Raw genomic sequence first — 19596 nt, 5'->3', positions numbered from 1 at the left:
CACATCAAGTTATAGCGCAGAGCTGTCTGTATGTCAGGCTGCAGAGTGGACTAGCTGGATCCCAGTGAAGCTAAGTGGAGAGGGGAGAGCTAGGGATGCGCTGTGCAGTCGGATGGAAGACAAACAAAACAGGGATTTGTTGTACAGGTAGGAGGAGGACAGACAACGCAGGTATGCGCTGTGCAGGTAGGAGGAGGACAGACCAAGCAGGTATGTGTTGTGCAGGTAGGAGGAGGACAGACCAAGCAGGTATGCGCTGTGCAGCCGGACTGAATAAGTCCGGGACGGTACAGCACAGCACAACAGAGCAGGACAGGGAAGCTGTGCTGAGAGCCAACCTGATAAACAGGGCTGCTGCTCGGTCCTGCAGGTCCGATCGGTTGCTAAGGTGTTGTGGTAAGAACGGGGCTGACGGGGATCCGGCTGGCCCTGCAGTTCCTGTTTTCAAGTTGGGATCATGTAGTCAAACTGAATCAGACAGATTTCTGCTCTTTCTTTTGGGCTGGTTAGGGCCAAGAGAACTTGCCTATATCAATAGGAAGCCCAATGATGGACTGCCTGACTGTGGGCAGGGCAGGGTGTAAGTAACCTGGAGTTGATGAGATAATTACCTGTTAAATGGGGACAGGTGGTACAGACTGCCTTCCTAAACATGTTCTCACGGCACCGGGAGGCGTTTGACTTTGTGTAAACACGGCCGATTGCCGTGGAGACAGAGGGCTCCGAGATCTGGCTCCTCCAAACGTAGCACCTGGATTTCGAGGGGACCTCCCGTGAGCCCCGTTCCGCCAATAACCTCCGGAAACCGCTCCGGCCACTGCAACCTGACGCCTCCCCCTTCTCTTTCCCAGCAGTACGCAGACCAGTCCCTCATGAAGAACGCCATCAAGACGTCCGAGGAGTCGTGGATTGAGCAGCAGATGCTGGAGGACAAGAAGAGGGCCACTGACTGGGAGGCCACCAACGAGGCCATCGAGGAGCAGGTGGCCCGCGAGTCCTACCTGCAGTGGCTGCAAGACCAGGAGAAGCAGGCACGGCAGGTGAGAAGGCACAGGGGTGCCGGCATGGCTTACGATCTGCTGACATGCGTGCAGAGATCATGTGCTCTAACCAGGATTTCTCAAACCCCAGCTGATGTCTAGTATGCTTTTATTTTTTTGGGGGAGTCTCTTTGAATCTTTTTTTTTTAGGGGTTCAGGGGGGAGGAAAATGGTCTCATTTAAGTGAAAAGACTTTCCTGTTGCTCCAGGACTGGAACTGAAGAATCCCGTTTTGTACCCACTGGTGTCAGCAGTACAATATGGTCGAGTGATTGATGACGGCTAATGTGAGCCTGGGGAATCATCTAGCTTTTCCCCCCTCTGTGTGACTGCACGAGCTAGTAGCATCGGCACCAAAGCTGTCTGCTGCTCAGTAGTCCGCAGTGAGAAGTAGGCCGTCTTGCACAAACAAGACCGTGTCCTAGCAAATGGGACCAAATCCAAATTTAAACCCAGGTGGTCCAACTGATTTTAGGTGACAGGCAGCCCGTAAACTTTCACAAGTAGAATATTTATTTTGTTCTGGTGTTACCGATGTCAAAATCGTCTCATCCTAATTGTCTAATCCGCTGACTGTTCATATGAATGCTTATGTGGGTGTATCTTGGTTTTCAAGTCTCCTCTTCTAAAACCCAAAGAACAATAAAGGTAATAAAGAAAATATCTTGCATTGTAACTGCCCTTTTAGCTTTGATCCTTTCTGGTTTTAGTAGAATTAGGGTAATGACTGGAGCTCATGGTTGCTGGACTGAACACTGATACACTGAAGGATCCTGTCAAAAGAGATCTTTTTCATGAAACTTGTTACTACTTTTGGGACCCTGATCTCAAGAGAAAAATCACAACATGCTTGCAAAAAGTACTTTGGATATCAAACAAAGGAACATCAGAAGTGGTCTGATAAAAATGACCAATGATCAATGAGCTTATTGATTAGCAGCCCAAGGCTTCCTTTGCAGGGCATGATATTCCAAGCAGATGCAGCTATTCTTCAGCAAGCAAAGAAAATAGTCCAAAGAACAGCTTGTGATGTGGACATACACAGGAGTGGCCAATGGACATACCAGGCCAAGGAAGGACAAAATGTTAAAGACAAATTATAGCAATGGTGTCTTCAGTCTCAAAGGGACTGTTTATGACCAGAGTACCCAAGGACCAACTTACCTTTGAGTTCTAAAATCAGGGGAGACTTAAGTCAAAGAAAAGGGAAAAGCACATTGGTCTTATCTTTCACTTTAGGGTTCATGGAAGACACACACCCTGGCCTCCTGAGGGATAGCCAGTGCATGAATAATGCTAGAAGTGTTCTTCTAGTTTGCATTGATAATTTAATGACTCACTTTTAGACATTACAAATAGAGAAACCACGATTAGACCAGGATGAAAGTGTCTCTGACACTCACATGACGTAACTCATGAAGTTTCTTACCATGATGCTATTAAGGCATCTTGCTACATTGCACGAGTTGCTTAAATGAACCTTGTAACCTTGGGAAATAGTTGCAATGGATTGTATCCTTTGTGCTCTTTAAATCCGTTCTGTGTAATATCTTTGTTTTGTTTTTAATGTATGAGAACTTGATTGATTCAGGGAAGCTACGAAAACAGGATTCCCTCGATGCTCGAGACGGAAGGTTGCAGCTTGTAGCCCCACACTGTCACCTTGACCACCGTTTTTCACAGAAAGTTTTCGGTGAAACACCAGGCTTTCCCGTAAATACACAGTTCATAATGAGCTCTACAGGAGCTGATCTGAATTCATTTTAAAGGGTAGTGAGCAACAGTGTGGATTTATTGTAGGTCCACATGCCCAATTAGAGCAGGCAAGGAGGCATGAACTTTATTTATTTAAAGAACCTTTAAGTGTTAGAAATGCAAACTACTTTGCTCTTCTCATTAGCAAGGTATCACAGTGCCAGTGCTCTGTGAACTCTTACAAATGATCACTCTTACAATCCTGAAAGCACAGCAAAATTCTTTTATCTCCTTTAGACAGAGGCGCTCCCCAGCATTGTCCACCACTGTCACGTTCTTTTCAAAAGCTGAACATTTCATTTACAGCAGGATGAGAAGGAAGCAAGAATTAGCAAGAAAAAGACTTGCATTTGATTAACAATTCTGTTAAAGGCTACTTTATGCTAATACATAGTGCATATTTTCCACACAGTTGTAGTTAGTGAAGTTAGGACTTTGGTTGCAATCCATTCAGTGATCCACTAGAAGTCCAAGAAGCATCTCTAGGTGCAAGTATAGTTTCTCGACATGTAGAGCACCTGTCTGCCAAAAGACTTTCTCTTGTCAGTCACTGTGGTTCACTGGGAAGTACTGGAGAAAGCTATCATGTTCCTCTACTGACCGAGGATTTTACCCACAGCAGTTTACCTGACGGCAGAATCAGGTGAGGTTTAGGTATTTAATGTTAAAATAACATTTCTTCGAGTATAGGCAGATTTAGTTAGGGTGTTACCTTGTCCAGTGGATGATGTGCTAATATTAAATGTGTGTATGACTTAGTTGCTCATGCTATCTTTGGAGAGTCTTCCAACAACTTGATGGTTACAAAGCGAGTTTAAAAGAACCCTGTAATCCTGTTCAGTTTTCGCCAAAAATTGTATTGTTTGGTATGTCTCAAAAGGTGTCTGTTTAAACCTACTCTCTGTAAGTACAGCGGCCCTTGTGTTTACGAGAAACCAGTTGATTCAAAGAAGGTGAAAAAGAAAAACCTAAGAATAGCATGAAGCCGCAGGTGCGATCTCACAGGATCCTCTCGACGATTGAGACGGAAGGTTGTACTAAACCAGCTCGTACCCCCCACACCGCCACCTTGACCACCATTATTTTCAGACAGTCTTCAGTGAAACACCAGGCTTTCCCGTAAATACTGAGTTCAAAATGAGCTCTATAGGAGCTGATCTGAATTCATTTTAAAGGACTGTGAGCAACAGTGTGGATTTATTGTAGGCCCACATGTCCAATCAGAGCAGGCAGGGAGCCTGGAAAAGTATTGAGGAAGAGCTTTCAGTGCATGTGATTTTTATAATGCACTAGTGAAATTAAAGAATCTTCAAAGGTTTTCTCGTTTGTAATGTGACAGCACGTTAAGTGCAAAACCATAAACACCCGTCAGCTTGTTTTAGATATTACGGCATTTACTTTGTGCAAGAAAGTATCGTCCTTGAATTTTATGGTGGGTAAGATTTGAAAAATGAAAAGACAGACATGGGAAGGGTTTGATATGGCAGGATTCTGTTGTATAATATTATGTTTTTCCTGTTTTTATTTTTGATAACTTGCATTGCAAAAAGCTTTCCCCCTCCTCCTTCACACCTTGAGCCGCTGTTGTGAAAACGTGCTAATCAGGTTGAGAAGGTGTGATCTTTTGAAGATGTAGTGCAACTCAAGGGTTGTGAAGCCTCTTGGTCACGCCAGCCCTGTGATTTTGGAAATGAGTCTGCGTAGCTACAGAACAGTGGTGGCGACACCTTGAAACTCAGGCCTCGTGTGCGAAAGTGCTCAGATGTCTTTATCTTAAGCAGAGGGTTTCTCGTAAATGCAGTCTGCCCTGCAGCAGAGTTACTCAAGGGATAGGCATTTCAGTCATCCCTTATTTCAGCCTGAGCGCACAGCGGCCTTAAGGTGAAACCGTGGAGCGCGAGGGGGGGGGGGGGCATGCTTCTGATGGAGCCTCAACCCCCCCCCTCACTCTCTGTCCTGTCCGTCTCTCCTCTTGCAGCCCCGGAAGGCCAGCGCCACCTGCAGCTCGGCGACCGCGGCGGCGTCCAGCGGGCTGGAGGAGTGGAGCGGGCGCTCCCCCCGGCAGCGCAGCTCCGCGCCCTCGCCGGAGCACCCCGACCCCCACCCCGACGCCGCGGCCAAGCCCCCCTCCCCCGCGGGCGCCGCCCTCATGCTGCCCAAGCCCCCCTCGCCCTGCGCGCCAGGTCAGCCCCTCCTGTCAGCCCCTCCGTGGCCCTGCGCCTCAGTGGGACGCCGTAGAAATAGGAATTCCAACCCCAGCCCTGAAGAGAGCTGTGCATTTGGTCTTCAATAAATCTGGGAGTTCTACAAGAGTGCGGACAAAAGCACCATGAGCCAGAAGGACCTCTCGTGCCACGTTGTGTGTTGCCATGCCCAGCGTCTCGACAGTCTGTGCAGTTTTCATCCACATATAGTGGGGAAACTTTCCAGAAGGGCAGGGCCTGTGTAAGGTGCAGGCCGACCTGTTCAATGTTCCAGTCTGGTGCCCCACATTGGAAGTCAGGGTCTCCCACTTCTTATCGGGCATAATAAAACTGTGCAGGCGGGTGCCCGAAGAAGGCTCCACAGCCGAAACGTGTTTTCTTTCTTCTCTTTTCGGGATGGAATAAACCTATTACTTGTTCCTTTGCATAATAAAACTGTTTTTTTTTTAAATAAAAAACAGTGACTGTGTGCCTGTGCTGTTGTCTTCCTTAAAGATCTAGGTTCGGCACAACCCGTCTCTCTTTCCTCCTAGACCTGGGCTCGGCCGTGTCCTGCCCCCTACTGACCTTGTCCTTGTCTCCTCCCCCTGCCTCCCAGGTCCCAGCAGCCAGTCGTGCGTGGGGGCGGACCGGGCCACCCCATCGCCCCTCGTGTCCCTCTACCCCGCCCTGGAATACCGGGCCATCATGCAGGAAATGTCACCCACCGCCTTCGGTAAGGAGAGGACCGGCCCGGGCTGGCACTGGGGCGTGGACACTGGGCACGGGTCTACCTCGCAGGTTTAGAAGCAGGATGAGTGAACACATTCCACACTTTCCTCAGAGCTGTTGGGTCCTCCATTGTCACTTTGGAAATTAAAAAGACACGATTAAGTATGTAGTACTTACACCATCACTCAATTGTGCGATGAGCATGAAAGTGCGTGGATTCACTAGAAAACCTTTTCTTTTATTTTGACCCTCATGAATTTAAATGGGAGCTTGAGCAAGGAACTTCCTAACCTGCAGCGCTACGAGAGGTTAATGGCAATGTTCTGCTCCGATTTAAAAAAAATAAAACGCTGTCCCGGTGTCTCAGTTTTAAAGAGTACGCGCCGAGTAGTGGCGTCCGCCTTCATCTCTTCTCCCGCCCTCAGGACTAACGGACTGGGAGGACGACGAGATCTTGGCCTCGGTTTTGGCCGTGTCGCAACAAGAGTACCTCGACAGCATGAAGAAGAACAGCATGCACAGAGAGCCCTCCCCGGACAGCAGTTGATAATCGAGGCCTCCGCAGCTGCAGCAGGAACGAAGTCGCCCATCTCGATCGTCTCCTGGTCTTCGCTTCCCCGCCCCCGTCCCCCCACACGCCTCCACATTATCGAACCCAGCCCCCGGCCCTTTCTAATGCCTAGACACCATCGGACTTATTTAGGTGCATGTTTAAATAAACAGACATCAAGGAGGAAAAAAAAAAGAAAATTGTAATAATGTCATACTTATCTTCTTAATGATTAATATAATTTTTGTTTTATTTTCTCTTTTTTGGGATGAAAAAATACACTTGTTTTTTTCTTGGAATAAAAAAGAAAAGAAAACCTGTATGAATAAAACGTATCATTATTTACTGATGGCCGCACAGGGTTATGGGGTTTTCAGGTGGCTTAACAGGACTGTCGAATGCCCCCTTCCCATGTAGAGTTCCCTCTTGCGTTAGTCACATAGCCTCTAGAGCAATGGCTCCCAATCCTGGTCCTGGTGACACACACACCTGTTGGTGTTCATTCCAGCCGAACCCTCAGTCACGCCAGCAAACCCCTCGTTGACTTAATAAAATTGAGATGGATGTGAACGGTTTGTTCCCAGCTCTTAAGCATGTTGGACCTTTAACCATTGTGTTTTGTAAGTGAAATAAAAACTTCTGACTAGAAACAAAAGGCAAAGATTCCATTGAAGTGAATTAAGTTAAGATCAAGTAAGGCTTGGATCATCTAATGAGCGTGGGCTGGAATGAAACCCAGCAGCTGTGTGGCTCACCAGGATTGGGAACCACTGCTCCAGACGCAGAGGTCAGAGGTCAGATGTTTTGTAAAGTCCAGCACGAACCCTGCCCTGGAGTTGCCGTCTTGCTGCTCCATGCTGTAATCTCTGTAGTCCTTCGAGAGTCTCCAACCTCTCAACACTTGGAAAAACAACAGCCAGACTACAGAAACGAAGGGGGAAAAAATGGTTTACAATTTTGTTTCACAAGCAGTTAGAGGGCTGGTGGGTCAAGAAGTTGTCTGAGTGTAAAGAATGGGCAAGGGAAGGGCTGGAAGAAGCTAGTAAATTGTCTGAACTAGACGACCATCAGTTGATGTAGGTTAAGAGCCGAGCTGACACACTGGCCCCACCAGGAAAAGGACTGAACACCCTTGAATTACAACCTGCCTGTGTTCTTTGCCAAGAGGAGAATTTTTCCACATCTTGGAAGCTTCCAATCTTAGCCCTCTGAGACTGCACCATAGTGGCTTCCTGGTATATTAGAAATATGGCTATGAGCTTTCAAAGTTAATCAGTTCCTCTGAGACCCAGGTGCGATAACATTTGAAAAGTCCTTCTTGTTGGGAGAGTGAAATCTGAGGGCATCTCTGAACTGGACAGGTAGGCAAGGCTGCAAAGCCCGTGTTAGGGGTGACGTGTTCCCTTGTTCCAGGCTTTGGAAACCCAGGAATGTGTGTGATTGGGGAGGTGTCAGCTGGGGCACACAGGTGGCTGAGCCCAGAGCCCTCCATCAACTGCTAGAAGTAGTACTTCATTTTGTTAACCACAAAACCACAGGATTTCCTTAACATTTTGTGTTCAGCATATCCTTCTGCCTCAACGTTACTGGGTGAGAGGTAACACAATTGGATTTTTTTTTTTGTGAATGCATGCAACTTCTATAAAGCAGGACAGGACATGCTCCCAGTTCATAGTGTATTCGCCTACAACAACATCTCTGCACCTCATCAGAAGTACTTCTGGGCCGCCCTGTTCTCGAAGCTGAATGGAGTCTCCCGGCCCAGCCCAGGTATGTGACTTCAATGTGTGCATGATGCGCAAGCCCACCTGGGTGCTGTAATGCTCTTCATTTGTGGTTCTTTGGGTTTAGATTTAACTGACGTCATTGTGTTAATGGGGTAATGTCAAGGAAGAGCTGGGTTTGTGTTTCCAGGGCAACAGAAACCTCTCTTCACGTCGTGTTGTGTTTGTTCTTCCCTCAGCTGATCGTGTTGAGGCATCCAAGACGCCCTGCCACTCGCTCCGGGCCACAGCAGGCACCAGTCTCGTCGGTGCTCCTCAGCCTTTGGATCGCTTTTCCTTGACACTCCCCTGACCCTCCCTCCACCCCCCTGACACTCCCCTGCCCCGCCCATTATGTAACTGTAAGTCAGCATTGCTGGCTGTGGTTTTCTGCAGATCTTAGACTCAGCCAGAAACGAGAACAGCAGGCCAGGCGCTGACTGATCCCGAGACCTGGGCCGTCTTCGTCAGCCTGGCCCTCTCTGCAGGAAGGGACGGCCCCGCACGCTGCAGCGCTGACTCGGGGGCCTGGGAAATCAAATCGGCGATTTTAATCTCAGTATAGATATGAAAGAGTTTCATTTTGACTCATGTTGTTTTTCTTATGATCCGCTATTGTTTCTGCCCGGAGAGCTCGCTGAAGCGGTTAATCCGAGTTGCAGGCCGACCTCCACCTACAGCAACCACTAGGAGGCGCTGCACGCAGGCGCGCTCAAGTGTTGCCCTCGTCGCACAAGACTAATCTATTTTCCTTTAGGATATTTTCCACACTTAACTCCCAGTATAGGTGTTTCTCAAAGATTTATTTGTAACCTGAATTTTCTTTTTATTAATAGAGTATTTTGATCCATACAATCTACTTTACTTTCGCGTTGGAAGTGAGGTAATATTTGAAGATAATTCCACATATTATCATTAATAGCAATTGGAAAATGTCGCAGTGTTAAAGCCATACGTGCATTATTTTGTTCACATTTAATAAAACGTTCTTCTTTATCTTCTGCCCAGCAGAGTTAATTGTAAAAATACTACTTGGAGAAGCAACAACAGTGCCTTTTACTCTGACGTGTTAGCAGGAGACTTGAAGTTTAAAACTTGGTGTTTAGTGGTAAACTTAGCTCGGGGTCCTTGAGTCGTTTTTATCTCGACATTCAAGCAGGTGCAAATCTTGTGTTAACCCTTTCCCCGCCTCTGTGGCGGGAAACCGGTTTTGAAACGAGACCAGCTGTTTCACTCTCTAGTAGCCTGACGTGCCTTATTAACCAATAAAGACAACAACGCTAACAGCCAGAAACATGATCGTTCAACAGGCTGGGAGCAGGGGGTGGATTGACGTTTATGGGTTGGGGAAGACAAAGTTGATGTTTCATTTTGTTGATGTGAGCTGGATGAACCACTGGATGAAAAATGATAAACCATCCTTTTTGTTGATGGTTTATTTCACTTTAAAGAAACGTCACCTTTGGTTGCCAGTCTGATAAAAGAAATGTTACGTGAACTGTAGGTAACCGGAGGCAGCTCAGGATAGAGAATGTGTATTTAAAAGCTGGAAAGCTTGGAGGGGGCTGCAGAGAGACAAACGGCTTAATTCCAGGCTGCATATTGGGGGGGAAAAGCAAACGACTCGGTTCTTGTGCCCTTTTTAGGCATAAACATTCTGAAAATGGCATTCGTTAAAATGTGCTGTGCGTGCACTGAGTCCTAATTACCCCTTAAAATGAAAAGCAACAGGCGGCTACACCCCCCGTCTTACAAACGGATAAATTAATGCAATAAATGGGGAAAAGGATATTGTAACAAGGCTTTTGCAAAAACTTTTCAGCTTCAGTGCAAAAACGTAAAACAAATATTTGATGGCACGTTAGAAAAAGTAGAGCTAAACTGAGGGGTTTTACAAGGAAGCAAACGTGGAAGGGGAGGGAAAAAAAAAGCATAATCATTTTTATCAAAACCGCACGGCGGTCGCTTACCGGAACTCGAGCTGGACGGTTGGGTTCTCAGAACGTCTCTTCGGGGTACCTGTTCGGCTCTTTCATGAATATTCAAATATTCAAATCACGCTCGCCTCCGATTGGCTGGCTATTCAAAAGCCCCCCCGGAAGGCGGCGGTGATTGGAGGGACGGCGCGGTAGGGGCGTGGCGACAAATGTAAACTTAGTAAAAAAAAACAGCAACACGAGCCGAGGAGTCATTTCAGGTCTGAGGAGGTTGGAGCTGCTTGGTGTGTGTTTGCTTGGCGGCCAGCGATTTGAACTTCTTTCTGCTCACAGCTGGGAGTTCCCTGGCGGTGGAATATACCTTTCACTGGATATACCCTCTCTTCCATTATCAGGATTTGCGTGTGTGTCTAGATTACGGACCACTGCCCTTGAACTGGAAAGCAAGCCCTGGGTGTTTCCACTGGGACGGTATTAAATAATCACCCGCTGCGTCTCGCTCTCGGAGAATTTCCAAAATGCTGGATAAATGCATCGAAGAGATCTTCGTCCACAAGGGTGATGAACTCACAGCAAAACAAGGTATGGGATGCAGCTTGTATCGCCGCCTGACGCTTTTTTTAAGATATGAAAGTCAGTTTTAATGCTATTAGCTGCGGGGCTTTATGTGAAAATGTCAACAACAACAACAACCTTGTTGCACGTTTTCGCAATAGGTTTATAAAATTAGGTATTTGCATAGAAGAGAATACCTTGTGCGTCTCTTCGATTTTTCTTAACGTCTGCGTAGTAACGTTTGGACCTTCACCCTTCACCCGCAGTAAAACGCAACGACAGCTGCTGCTGGCGGTCATAACATTACTCCTGCCAGAGAGCCTGGCTAAGCTGCTCGGGAGGCACACTCGTGTGAAAGCCGAAAATAGTTTGGGGGTGTCGCTATCACCGTGCTTCCGAAGAAGATTTAGTGGGCTTTTGTATCTGGGGTGACTTGTGTGTACTGGGTTGACCCGAGTTCTGCTCTGCTCTCCAGTTGCACCGAAGGAGCCCTTTGAAAAGCTCTATCAGGTCGGCCCGCTGCTGGGAAGCGGCGGGTTCGGTTCCGTCTTCGCGGGACAGCGCCTTTCGGACGGGCTGCAGGTGAGTCCACTTTCTGCTGAGCTGCACAAGCCGCGCGTTCTTACTTCCACGGCTCAGCTGTTGGCGCAGTGTGCGCAGCGGGCTTTGCATATGTAAATGGGGGAAGTTGGAGCTGGGATGGGGCAGCAAACAGCTGTTTTCTTTGGCACTGAGGTTCGTGAACTTGTAATTGCAGATGCTCGGTGCCTCTTTTGTAGTAAATATAATCTCGTAGTTTGGAGAGATTGAGAAGTCGAGTCAACTTTGTTCGGGCTGCAGTACAATGCTCATTCAATGGTGTCTGCTTTGCAGCTTGCATTTTCTATCGATCAAGCTTTCTGCATGACTAAATTCCTGTTTTCCTTCTCTAGGTGGCCATAAAACAGATTTCAAGTGACAGAGTTCAGCAGTGGGCCCGGCTGGTAAGGACATTTAAGATGCTTAACACTGCTTTTTCAGCCGTTGATGAGCAGGCTAATCCTTTTAGCTCCCCCATACCGGGAATGTTTGCTGGCCGCCTGGGGCGTCGAAACTAAACCTGTTCCCTTCAATTGCGAGGTTTCGGATGAAGCGCCTTACTAGTATTCGTAGGCGGGTCCTGCAACTTCGTTTGTGTAGGCTTTCGCAATTCCTATAGCCTGAATGAAACATGAATGGAAATCTAGAACAGGTCGAGAGCGAGCAGAGGGAGGCGTTTCTTTGTTCTTGTTATTGGAAAACGTTTTGTTTTCCTTATTTTTTTTAAGAGAAGATTTACCTGTGCTGAGGTACGGTGTTAGACTGCCGCCAAACCGCAGCTAACTAAGTCGTTGGCAGTCGAAAAGCGCAAGGTGGCACGTTTTAGCTTGAGTCCTAAACGTCTGCAGAACGGGTTCGGGCGGACTGGTCCGGGCCCGGCTCGGGAGTACCTGGCCGCTGACGTAGTTTTCTGGGAGTCGGGAGGAAGTCCCGTCGCCGGACTCCCCCTGCTGGAAACTTCCGAGCGGCAGCCTTCTCGGCAGTGACGTCACAGTGACGCGCCGGGGGTGTCCGATAACAAAACAAAGCCATGTGGAAACTCCGCGTGTGCGAGAAGTGAGACGGAATCCCCCCCCGCCCCCACAGGCACTCCTACGAGCGGACAGACTCTCAAAACAACGCGTCAGACCTTGTTTTGAAGATCAATGGGGCTTCTCGGGCTAAAGCCGCTGATTGTTACCTTTCTGAATCCTGCTTGCCAACGTCAGTAGTTGGATCAGGTGAAGGCATGGTCTGGAGTACAGCTGCAACATTCCTCAGTCACCTAATACTACGCTCGATCAATTACGTCTCAATTTTGTAGAAATGATTAAAATATCATTTGTCCTTCTTCCAATACCCTGGTCTTACTCAAGTCAGGTCATTTTAATTAATCTATGATTTAGCCTATGATAAATGACAGCTAGTCTAGAAGCCTAAGGAAAGGTAACCCTAGCCTCTTTAGAAGGACAAGCCTGCTTGCTGGCACCTGATCTCGCCCGGTTTTCAGACAAGAGCCTGGTCACTAACCAGCAGCGCTCTGCTCCACAGCCCAACGAGCCCCACCTCGTTCCCATGGAGATCGCCCTGCTGCTGCGGCTGGGGGGCAGTGCCGGCTCCGGCCCGGCCCACCGGGGCGTGATCAGGATGCTGGACTGGTTCGAGAAGCCGGGGCAGGGCTTCCTCATCGTGTTCGAGAGACCCCAGCCCTGCCAGGACCTGTTCGACTTCATCACGGAGCGGGGGGCCCTGGAGGAGCCTCTGGCGCAGAGGTACGTGCCCCCCGGTCGACCCTCGCGCGCGGGGAGGGGAGAGTCGCCCCCGGTGGTTCCTCGCGTAACCCTGCGCTTGTTCCGGCAGGTTCCTGCGGCAGATCGTGGAGGCGCTGCGGTTCTGTCACGCGCGGGGCGTGGTGCACCGCGACGTGAAGGACGAGAACGTGCTGGTGGACACGCGCACCGGCGACGTCAAGCTCATCGACTTCGGCTCGGGGGCGCTGCTCAAGGACGCGCTCTACACCGACTTCGAAGGTGAGCGCCGGCGCGGCCCCCCCGGCTCCTCCGCGCACCCACACGCGGCGGGCCGATCCGAGGTGTGACCCCAGTGTCCCGTCCCCCCCCAGGCACTCGGGTGTACAGCCCCCCGGAGTGGGTCCTGCACCAGCGCTACCACGCGCGGCCGCTGACCGTCTGGTCCCTGGGCGTGCTGCTGTTCGACATGGTGTGCGGCGACATCCCCTTCGAGCGCGACCGCGAGATCGTGGACGCCCAGCCCCACTTCACCCGGCGCCTCTCCAAAGGTGAGACTGGCACTGCGGTCTGGGGCTCAGGCCAGGGTCATGTGCGACTTTTTTGCCCAAACCGAAAACTGCCTCGGTCCTGTGATTAAACCTTTCCTGGTGCATTAACAACGAACCTCATCTTGCGTTTCTGTCCACAATGAGACCGGCGGCAGTTTCGTTCAGCTGATCATATGATGGAGCTGCTGCTGTTGAGGGAGAGATTGCGATGTGGTTTGATGTTGGATGAAAATGACCTCAAATTAGAGGCAGCACTTAGGTGCTTGGGTGCATTGCTCGGTGATTTGCAACCCCACCCTGTCTTTTAGCTGCTGTTGCTGTAGGTGGTGGTTGTCGGGGGTTGTGTGACCCGTGCTGTGGGTCATTGCTGAGGGACTGGGGTGCGCTGCTCTGACCTGACCTCCTCCTCTCCCTCCCCCACAGAATGCCAGTCCCTGATCCGCTGGTGCCTGGCCTTCCGGCCTGAGGATCGGCCAACCCTGGAGCAGATCCTGCACCACCCCTGGATGGAGTCCTCGGAGGAGTACAGTGACCTGCAGGGGGCGGAATTGCCCGCCCAGTCTAGCCTGTGAGCTGGGACGCGCGCTGTCGGAGTGGGAGAAGTATGCTGGACGTGCCTGATCCTGTGGTCCTCACGCCGGTTGCCACAAACACCCACCCCCCCTGCGAATCACACCCTTATTTATTTATTTTTGGGGGATTTTGACAAGCATATTTATTTGCAACAGAGCCACTGGCTAGTGTCCAGGAATCTTCTCCCACAGAGCGACATCCCAGCCAAAGGGACACTGTTCAGGGTTTGCAATCGGAGAGGTGGGGAGTATTTACAATCATCACAGACTAGAGATACTGAATGTTACAACTGTTTACAAAATGCACAGGCCGGTCGGATCTGTTAATGGCTGTGTGACCACAGATTATTATGGCTGTAGTGCTCATTCTTTTGTAACTTATTAATATTTATTCAAGTATTTTGGGGAGGTATGGGGTGTATTTGCTTTGTATGTGGTGGTGAAATGCATGTCCAGATCCTTCCTCCTTGAATCGGACTCTGAGAATTGACTGTTCAGAAGCTGTATGTGACTTGGCGTCCGTTGTGACATGACCTGGTTCTACAGGTTACTGCTCACTGCGGCTCTGGTACCTCGTTTTAAGAGGAGACGTCTACTTCCTGTCCTCTTCCCACCCCTGCTGGGTAATGGGTAGGAGCTCCAAAGACTTTGGAAGACGAGAAGTTTGTTCAGGACTTCATTGACCTTTAGTACCTTCAGTTTGAACTCTGAGTACCTGGACTGTCCTCATCCCCAGGGAAGTGCTTGCGATGACTGAAGAGGAGGAAAACGGCAGTCCCACGGGCTGGCCAAGGACTAGTACACTGCTGGCTTCTCCCTGTTGCTGTGCAGTCCGTCCTCCCCACCTGCAGTTCTTCCCAGACTCGGAGAGAGAGAGTGCCTCTTTGTTCAGACATTATGGCCAAATCGATCTGACTTGTGTCCCCTGTTGCTCTTTTAAATTCCTTAAAAGTAAGAACAGTGGGTGACCAAGAATATTTTTTTAATAATTCTGGGTTTTTTTTTTGTGCAATTTTGAATATTTTTTTATTCTGAATTTTCACTCCAAGGACCTCTAACTCTGGCTTTGAGTTCCACACATTTTTTATTTATTTTAACGTTTAAGGAAATAAAACCCCTTCTCTCCTTCTGGAGTGGGGGTGGGTGGGGGGTGAAAAATCATTCTGTTGTCAAAACCTTTGACCACCCCCCCAGACACACAGCTGGGAATGTTACAGAGCTGAAACCGGGTGTGTCGATGGAATTTAGTTGTTGTTTTTTTGGTGCTAAGTATCACTCAGGATTGTGTTTGAATACCGTAACATGTGAGTATGCTGATGTTTGTGCAACAAACAGGCTGCTGTGCTAAGTGCGCCCTATAATTCCAGACTCCGCCTCTGCTTGTGAACTGGCTGCGTTGTGCCACGGGGGTGAGGTTAAGGCACGGAGGGGCCTCGTGTGCACAGAAACGTGCCGCAGGTGAGATCGAGGGGTACTGGAGGAGCCCCGCTGGCTGTTGTGCAGTAGTTTGCACTCTGGTCTGCTTTGTGCTACCTGAGGCACGTGCCAGGCAGTTCATGCATCATTGTCGTTCCAACATATTTAGCACAAGTAACCTCCTGATTTCTAAAAAACGGAAAAATAAACTGTTTGTGGTTCAATTCCCAAAGTCCCCGTTGCTTCCACACCTTATATTGCTTTGGGATTGGATGAGAAAAGGCATTGTGAAAAACCCATATGAATTTTTAATCTTAGTTTAAATACTGGGGTTAGTGATCTATTGTTTCTTGTAAATACTTGTGTATTGTAATGATGTAATGTGACATTTGTCACTTGTTCATTAAATTAAAGGGGGGGTTGGGGAGCTTTCAGAAATGTTTATTTATTTTTAAAAATGTCAGGGAGAATTTGTTTCTCCATCTGATGAATAAAGACACCTTTTTTAAAAAAATCTACAAGATGGATGTGTGCATATCATTTCTTACTCCTCTTTTGTTGACCTAACTATTCATAACTGTGTGCCACGTTTGAACAATTTCACGCCGAGGAGATATGATTGAACTCCTGTTTTTGGTGCTCATTGTCAAGGCCTATTACACCTCTTTACTTCCAGAGGTGAGCTGAGGGGTCAGAGATGACGCTGGGCCCTAGAATATACTTGGAGATGCAGCACAGGCGCCGATAACAAACCTACCAGTCGGCACAAAACCGGCCCGTTTATGATTCCCTGCTGCTGCACGGTACCATTGATTAAAAAAAGACATGCAGTTAAGGGCTGTGTGATTAAGGCAGACTGCCTGAACGTGTTGGGATGGCCAGCGTGGAGCCTAGAGCAGGGTGAGGTGGCAGCAGGGAAGGAGGGAACAGTCCGTTATTCTCCAGCCTGCCTGCCACGCCCCCCCACGCCCACGCTCTGGGCAGGGCAGGCCAGGAGTTCCTGATGCCACTCCCGGGCAGGGCAGCCCTGCCAGCTGGCACACGTGCACACCGCGCCTCCACCGGAGAGGGGAAGCGGGCGGGGGCGAGAGGGCGTGTGCTCACGGTCACACCTCGGCACGATTCTGGCCTCTGGCGGGAAAGCTTTGCTTCATGGGAACAGAACGGGGATCAGTGGTGCTACTGGTCCGCCGTGGGAGATTCTCTCTCTCTCTCTCTCTGTCGCTGTATTCGGCGGCGCTGGAGCGGGCGCGAGACCCCGGGCTGCCCAGTCGTCAGAGTCCCCCTCTCAGCCTCGTCAGTGGGGCCCGGAGAGATCACCAGTGGTCGAAGCGAGCGCCTTCGGGGCTCCCATCCGGGTTCTCTGTCGGGGTTCACTCCCTTAGCCTGGCCTTTCCCAGGGCTCTGCCAAGGCAGCGAGGCTGTTCGGCCATCGCTGGGGGGTCTGCGTCGTGGGCACTAGTGCATAACCGCACGCCGGTGGGCCACGCGTGCCGCACATCTGGGGACCGAACCACCTCCGAGTCCCTTGCAGTCGAGCCGGGGGCCTTGCGGTACCCGGTTACCATCTGTCGCCACGAGGAGGCGCTGGAGGGCTTGATGTGCAGAGGCTACAGACTGGCAGGAGAGACTGGTGCACTCTGCGGGCAGCATGGCTAGCCAGCGGGGAGGCTGAAAGTGGGAGGTGGCAAGCACACAGACACTTCGCCAGCACACTAGACGCATCACACAGCCATTCGACAGACTGTGGGTGATTACTATTTATATTGCTAACCGAGATCAAGAAGCCTCCATGCTTGCCGTTTAAGTGCCTCAACCCCTCGGTGCAGTGCCACGGAGCTCTACAAGGCCCAGGAAGGATCCTGCCCGCTAGAAGTCGTTCCCAGTTTGGCCAGCGAAGCCCCAGTGAAACACAACAAGGGCTGTCGTTTAACACCAGGAGCCTCCTCTGGTCCTGTTCTCAGAGAACAGTTTCTATAGCGCGACCACGAAATCTCCCGTCTCCAAGGGCTTGGGAAGATGTCTGTGTTCGTCTGTAGGTGAGATTGTTAAGTGAAGTACAGTAACTCGCACAGGGGTTGAAACTCAAAGCCCCGTGTTCCCTTAATTGAACAATTGCTTACCACATTGATCGATAACACTCAAGTTTTCCCAGTCTGTAGAAACAAAAAGACTTAGGGTGACTCTGGTCTTGGACTGGGGCTCTCAGGGGTTGGACGCCCCTGGTTTATACTGTAACTCTATAGCTGTTTGCCTCTAAAGGAAGCTCTTCCAGACAGGAATGCGTGTTGTCCAGCTGGTCTCCTTTTACAGAGTGTTAAACAACAGCACTGGTCCACTGAGACATCACATCCATCGATTCTGGGCAGTTGTGTCATATTATTATTTTCACTTCCATACCAGGGTAACTCTCCCCCCAGATTGCCACTTCAATTACTTATGACATCATTTAGATTCCGAATTCCTCATTTCTTGTCCAAGAAATGTATTTATCGCTTTCTCCAGTTCGTTTGCTCCTAAGCTCTGCTCAGCGCCTCGCCATTATGATCTTTTTACCTGTGAAACGTGACGCTTCGCTGATTGATACCTGTTATCTTCACTGTTCTGAAAAACAAAGCTTTCGGTCGTTTAGAAGCGTCCTAAACTGTGTACACTCCCACACGGGGTTCACTGCGGATGTGGGATGTTGACTTTCACACAAAACCCGAACGGATCGCGTGAAATCTAAGACTCACGCAGGACTCATCTTCCAAACCGCACGGTAGTGAAATATCCAGAGACCACGCATCTTAAATGGTAGGGCATCTTAGTAATTAAATAAAACTTTAAACGACTTCATAATAGCAGAATTGTCATCAGCATCGCAAAGGAAGCACACCAGAGAGCATATTTACACCGTCAGCTGAAAATCCCTGTTTCCCAGCCCATTCTATATAAGGATTATTATTATTATTAGCCAGCAGCCATATCACCCTGCACCTCACAGCTGGCAGCCCACTGGAGCTCAGCAGGTGTGAGCCTGGCCAGTACCTGGATGGGAGACTCCTGGGAAAAACTAAGGTTGCTGCTGGAAGAGGTGTTAGTGGGGCCAGCAGGGGGCGCTCACCCTGCGGTCTGTGTGGGTCCTCATGCCCCAGTACAGTGATGGGGACACTATACTGTAAACAGGCACCGTCCTTCAGATGAGATGTAAAACTGAGATCCTGATTCTCTGTGGTCATTAAAAATCCCAGGGTGTTTCTCGAAAAGAGTAGGGGTGTAACCCCGGTCTCCTGGCCAAATTTCCCATTGGCCCTTACCAATCATGGCCTCCTAATAATCCCCATCTATGAATTGGCTTCATCACTCTGCTCTCCTCCCCACTGATAGCTGATGTGTGGTGAGCGTTCTGGCACACTATGGCTGCCGTCGCATCATGGCTACACATTGGTGGTGGAGGGGATCCCCACTACCTGTAAAGCGCTTTGAGTGGAGTGTCATTTTTATTATAGCCTCACCCTGCTTAACCAGAACACATTTATATAGGATGCAGCGTGTATATAACTGTGGACCTGTGCATGATCTCTGTGAAGAGGACATGTATTAGTGATATGTTTCTATGTTTTTGCACTAAGACAGCAGATCAAATTCCTTGTATACGCTATGGTCTTGACAAATAAAGTAATTCTGATTTGAGAGGGTCACTTAAGTGCTTCTCAACAACTACAGCTATTCCTGTTAAATTATACTCTCAGCGTGAGGCACACGTTTTTACAAAAAAAAAAACACGTAATTACAAGCATGCAATGTATTTTCAATGTCCTCACCAGTGAATTTACCTGCGAGTGAGGACACAAATGTGTTTGAGGTCGTATTTTGGCGACCCCTAGTGGCGGAGATGAGGTCAATATAGAAGTTTCACTGATGGGCACGAGCTCTCTTCGTCGAGATCACCGGAGTGACAAAACATCGGATCGTGAACACCCGTGGGACGCTGGCAACGTGCTAACCTGCGAACGTGTTAAAAGAAATAACGAGTGGAATGCTGCTATTTTATTCCTGAGCTCGAGTAAACTGCTCTGCTTTATTAGGTATCCAAACCAACATGGTAAATGAGGGTTGGTTTTCAGTTGACATGCCTGGTAAAATAAAGATTTAAATAACTTTGTGACGATGCTTTATATAGATTACTTTACGGTCTCTGCACTATAAATGCATCTGATATTTGCTCTCGATTATTAGATTTTATATGCTGTG

At 49.1% G+C, this 19596-nt stretch overlaps 2 protein-coding genes and 1 long non-coding RNA gene across 5 annotated transcripts in view; 2 read left to right on the top strand and 1 right to left on the bottom strand.

Moving 5' to 3' along the window:
- The window catches only part of otud5a (OTU deubiquitinase 5a), a 59036-nt gene extending 52456 nt beyond the window's left edge, over positions 1 to 6580 (top strand). For 2 of the 3 annotated variants that reach the window (XM_069184191.1, XM_069184175.1), the window contains exons 6-9: positions 852 to 1040; positions 4774 to 4978; positions 5598 to 5714; positions 6136 to 6580. In XM_069184191.1, the coding sequence (XP_069040292.1) occupies positions 852 to 1040; positions 4774 to 4978; positions 5598 to 5714; positions 6136 to 6257 (633 nt within the window). In that variant the 3' untranslated portion in view covers positions 6258 to 6580. The remainder of the gene's footprint in view (positions 1 to 851; positions 1041 to 4773; positions 4979 to 5597; positions 5715 to 6135) is intronic. The other variant, XM_069184181.1, reaches the window with a different exon arrangement.
- Positions 6581 to 6638: 58 nt separating this feature from the next.
- On the bottom strand, positions 6639 to 10138 carry LOC138225131 (uncharacterized). Its single transcript, XR_011183703.1, has 3 exons — positions 9994 to 10138; positions 8385 to 8551; positions 6639 to 7181 (listed from the first exon to the last, which is right to left on the bottom strand). It is a non-coding gene; the product is annotated as an uncharacterized lncRNA (long non-coding RNA).
- A 49-nt stretch (positions 10139 to 10187) lies between these two features.
- On the top strand, positions 10188 to 15874 carry pim2 (Pim-2 proto-oncogene, serine/threonine kinase). The gene is made up of 7 exons (XM_015363620.2): positions 10188 to 10542; positions 10991 to 11097; positions 11448 to 11498; positions 12625 to 12845; positions 12934 to 13103; positions 13196 to 13372; positions 13796 to 15874. Exons 1-7 carry the CDS (start codon positions 10479 to 10481, stop codon positions 13942 to 13944), a joined length of 939 nt encoding a protein of 312 aa, XP_015219106.1. The 5' UTR covers positions 10188 to 10478; the 3' UTR covers positions 13945 to 15874.
- The last annotated feature ends 3722 nt before the right edge of the window (positions 15875 to 19596 follow it).

Source organism: Lepisosteus oculatus, chromosome 2 (genome assembly GCF_040954835.1).
Source record: "Lepisosteus oculatus isolate fLepOcu1 chromosome 2, fLepOcu1.hap2, whole genome shotgun sequence".
Classification (NCBI taxonomy): domain Eukaryota; kingdom Metazoa; phylum Chordata; class Actinopteri; order Semionotiformes; family Lepisosteidae; genus Lepisosteus; species Lepisosteus oculatus.
The sequence above is the reverse complement of the archived record's forward strand: the minus strand, read 5'-3'. Positions and strand labels throughout refer to the sequence as shown.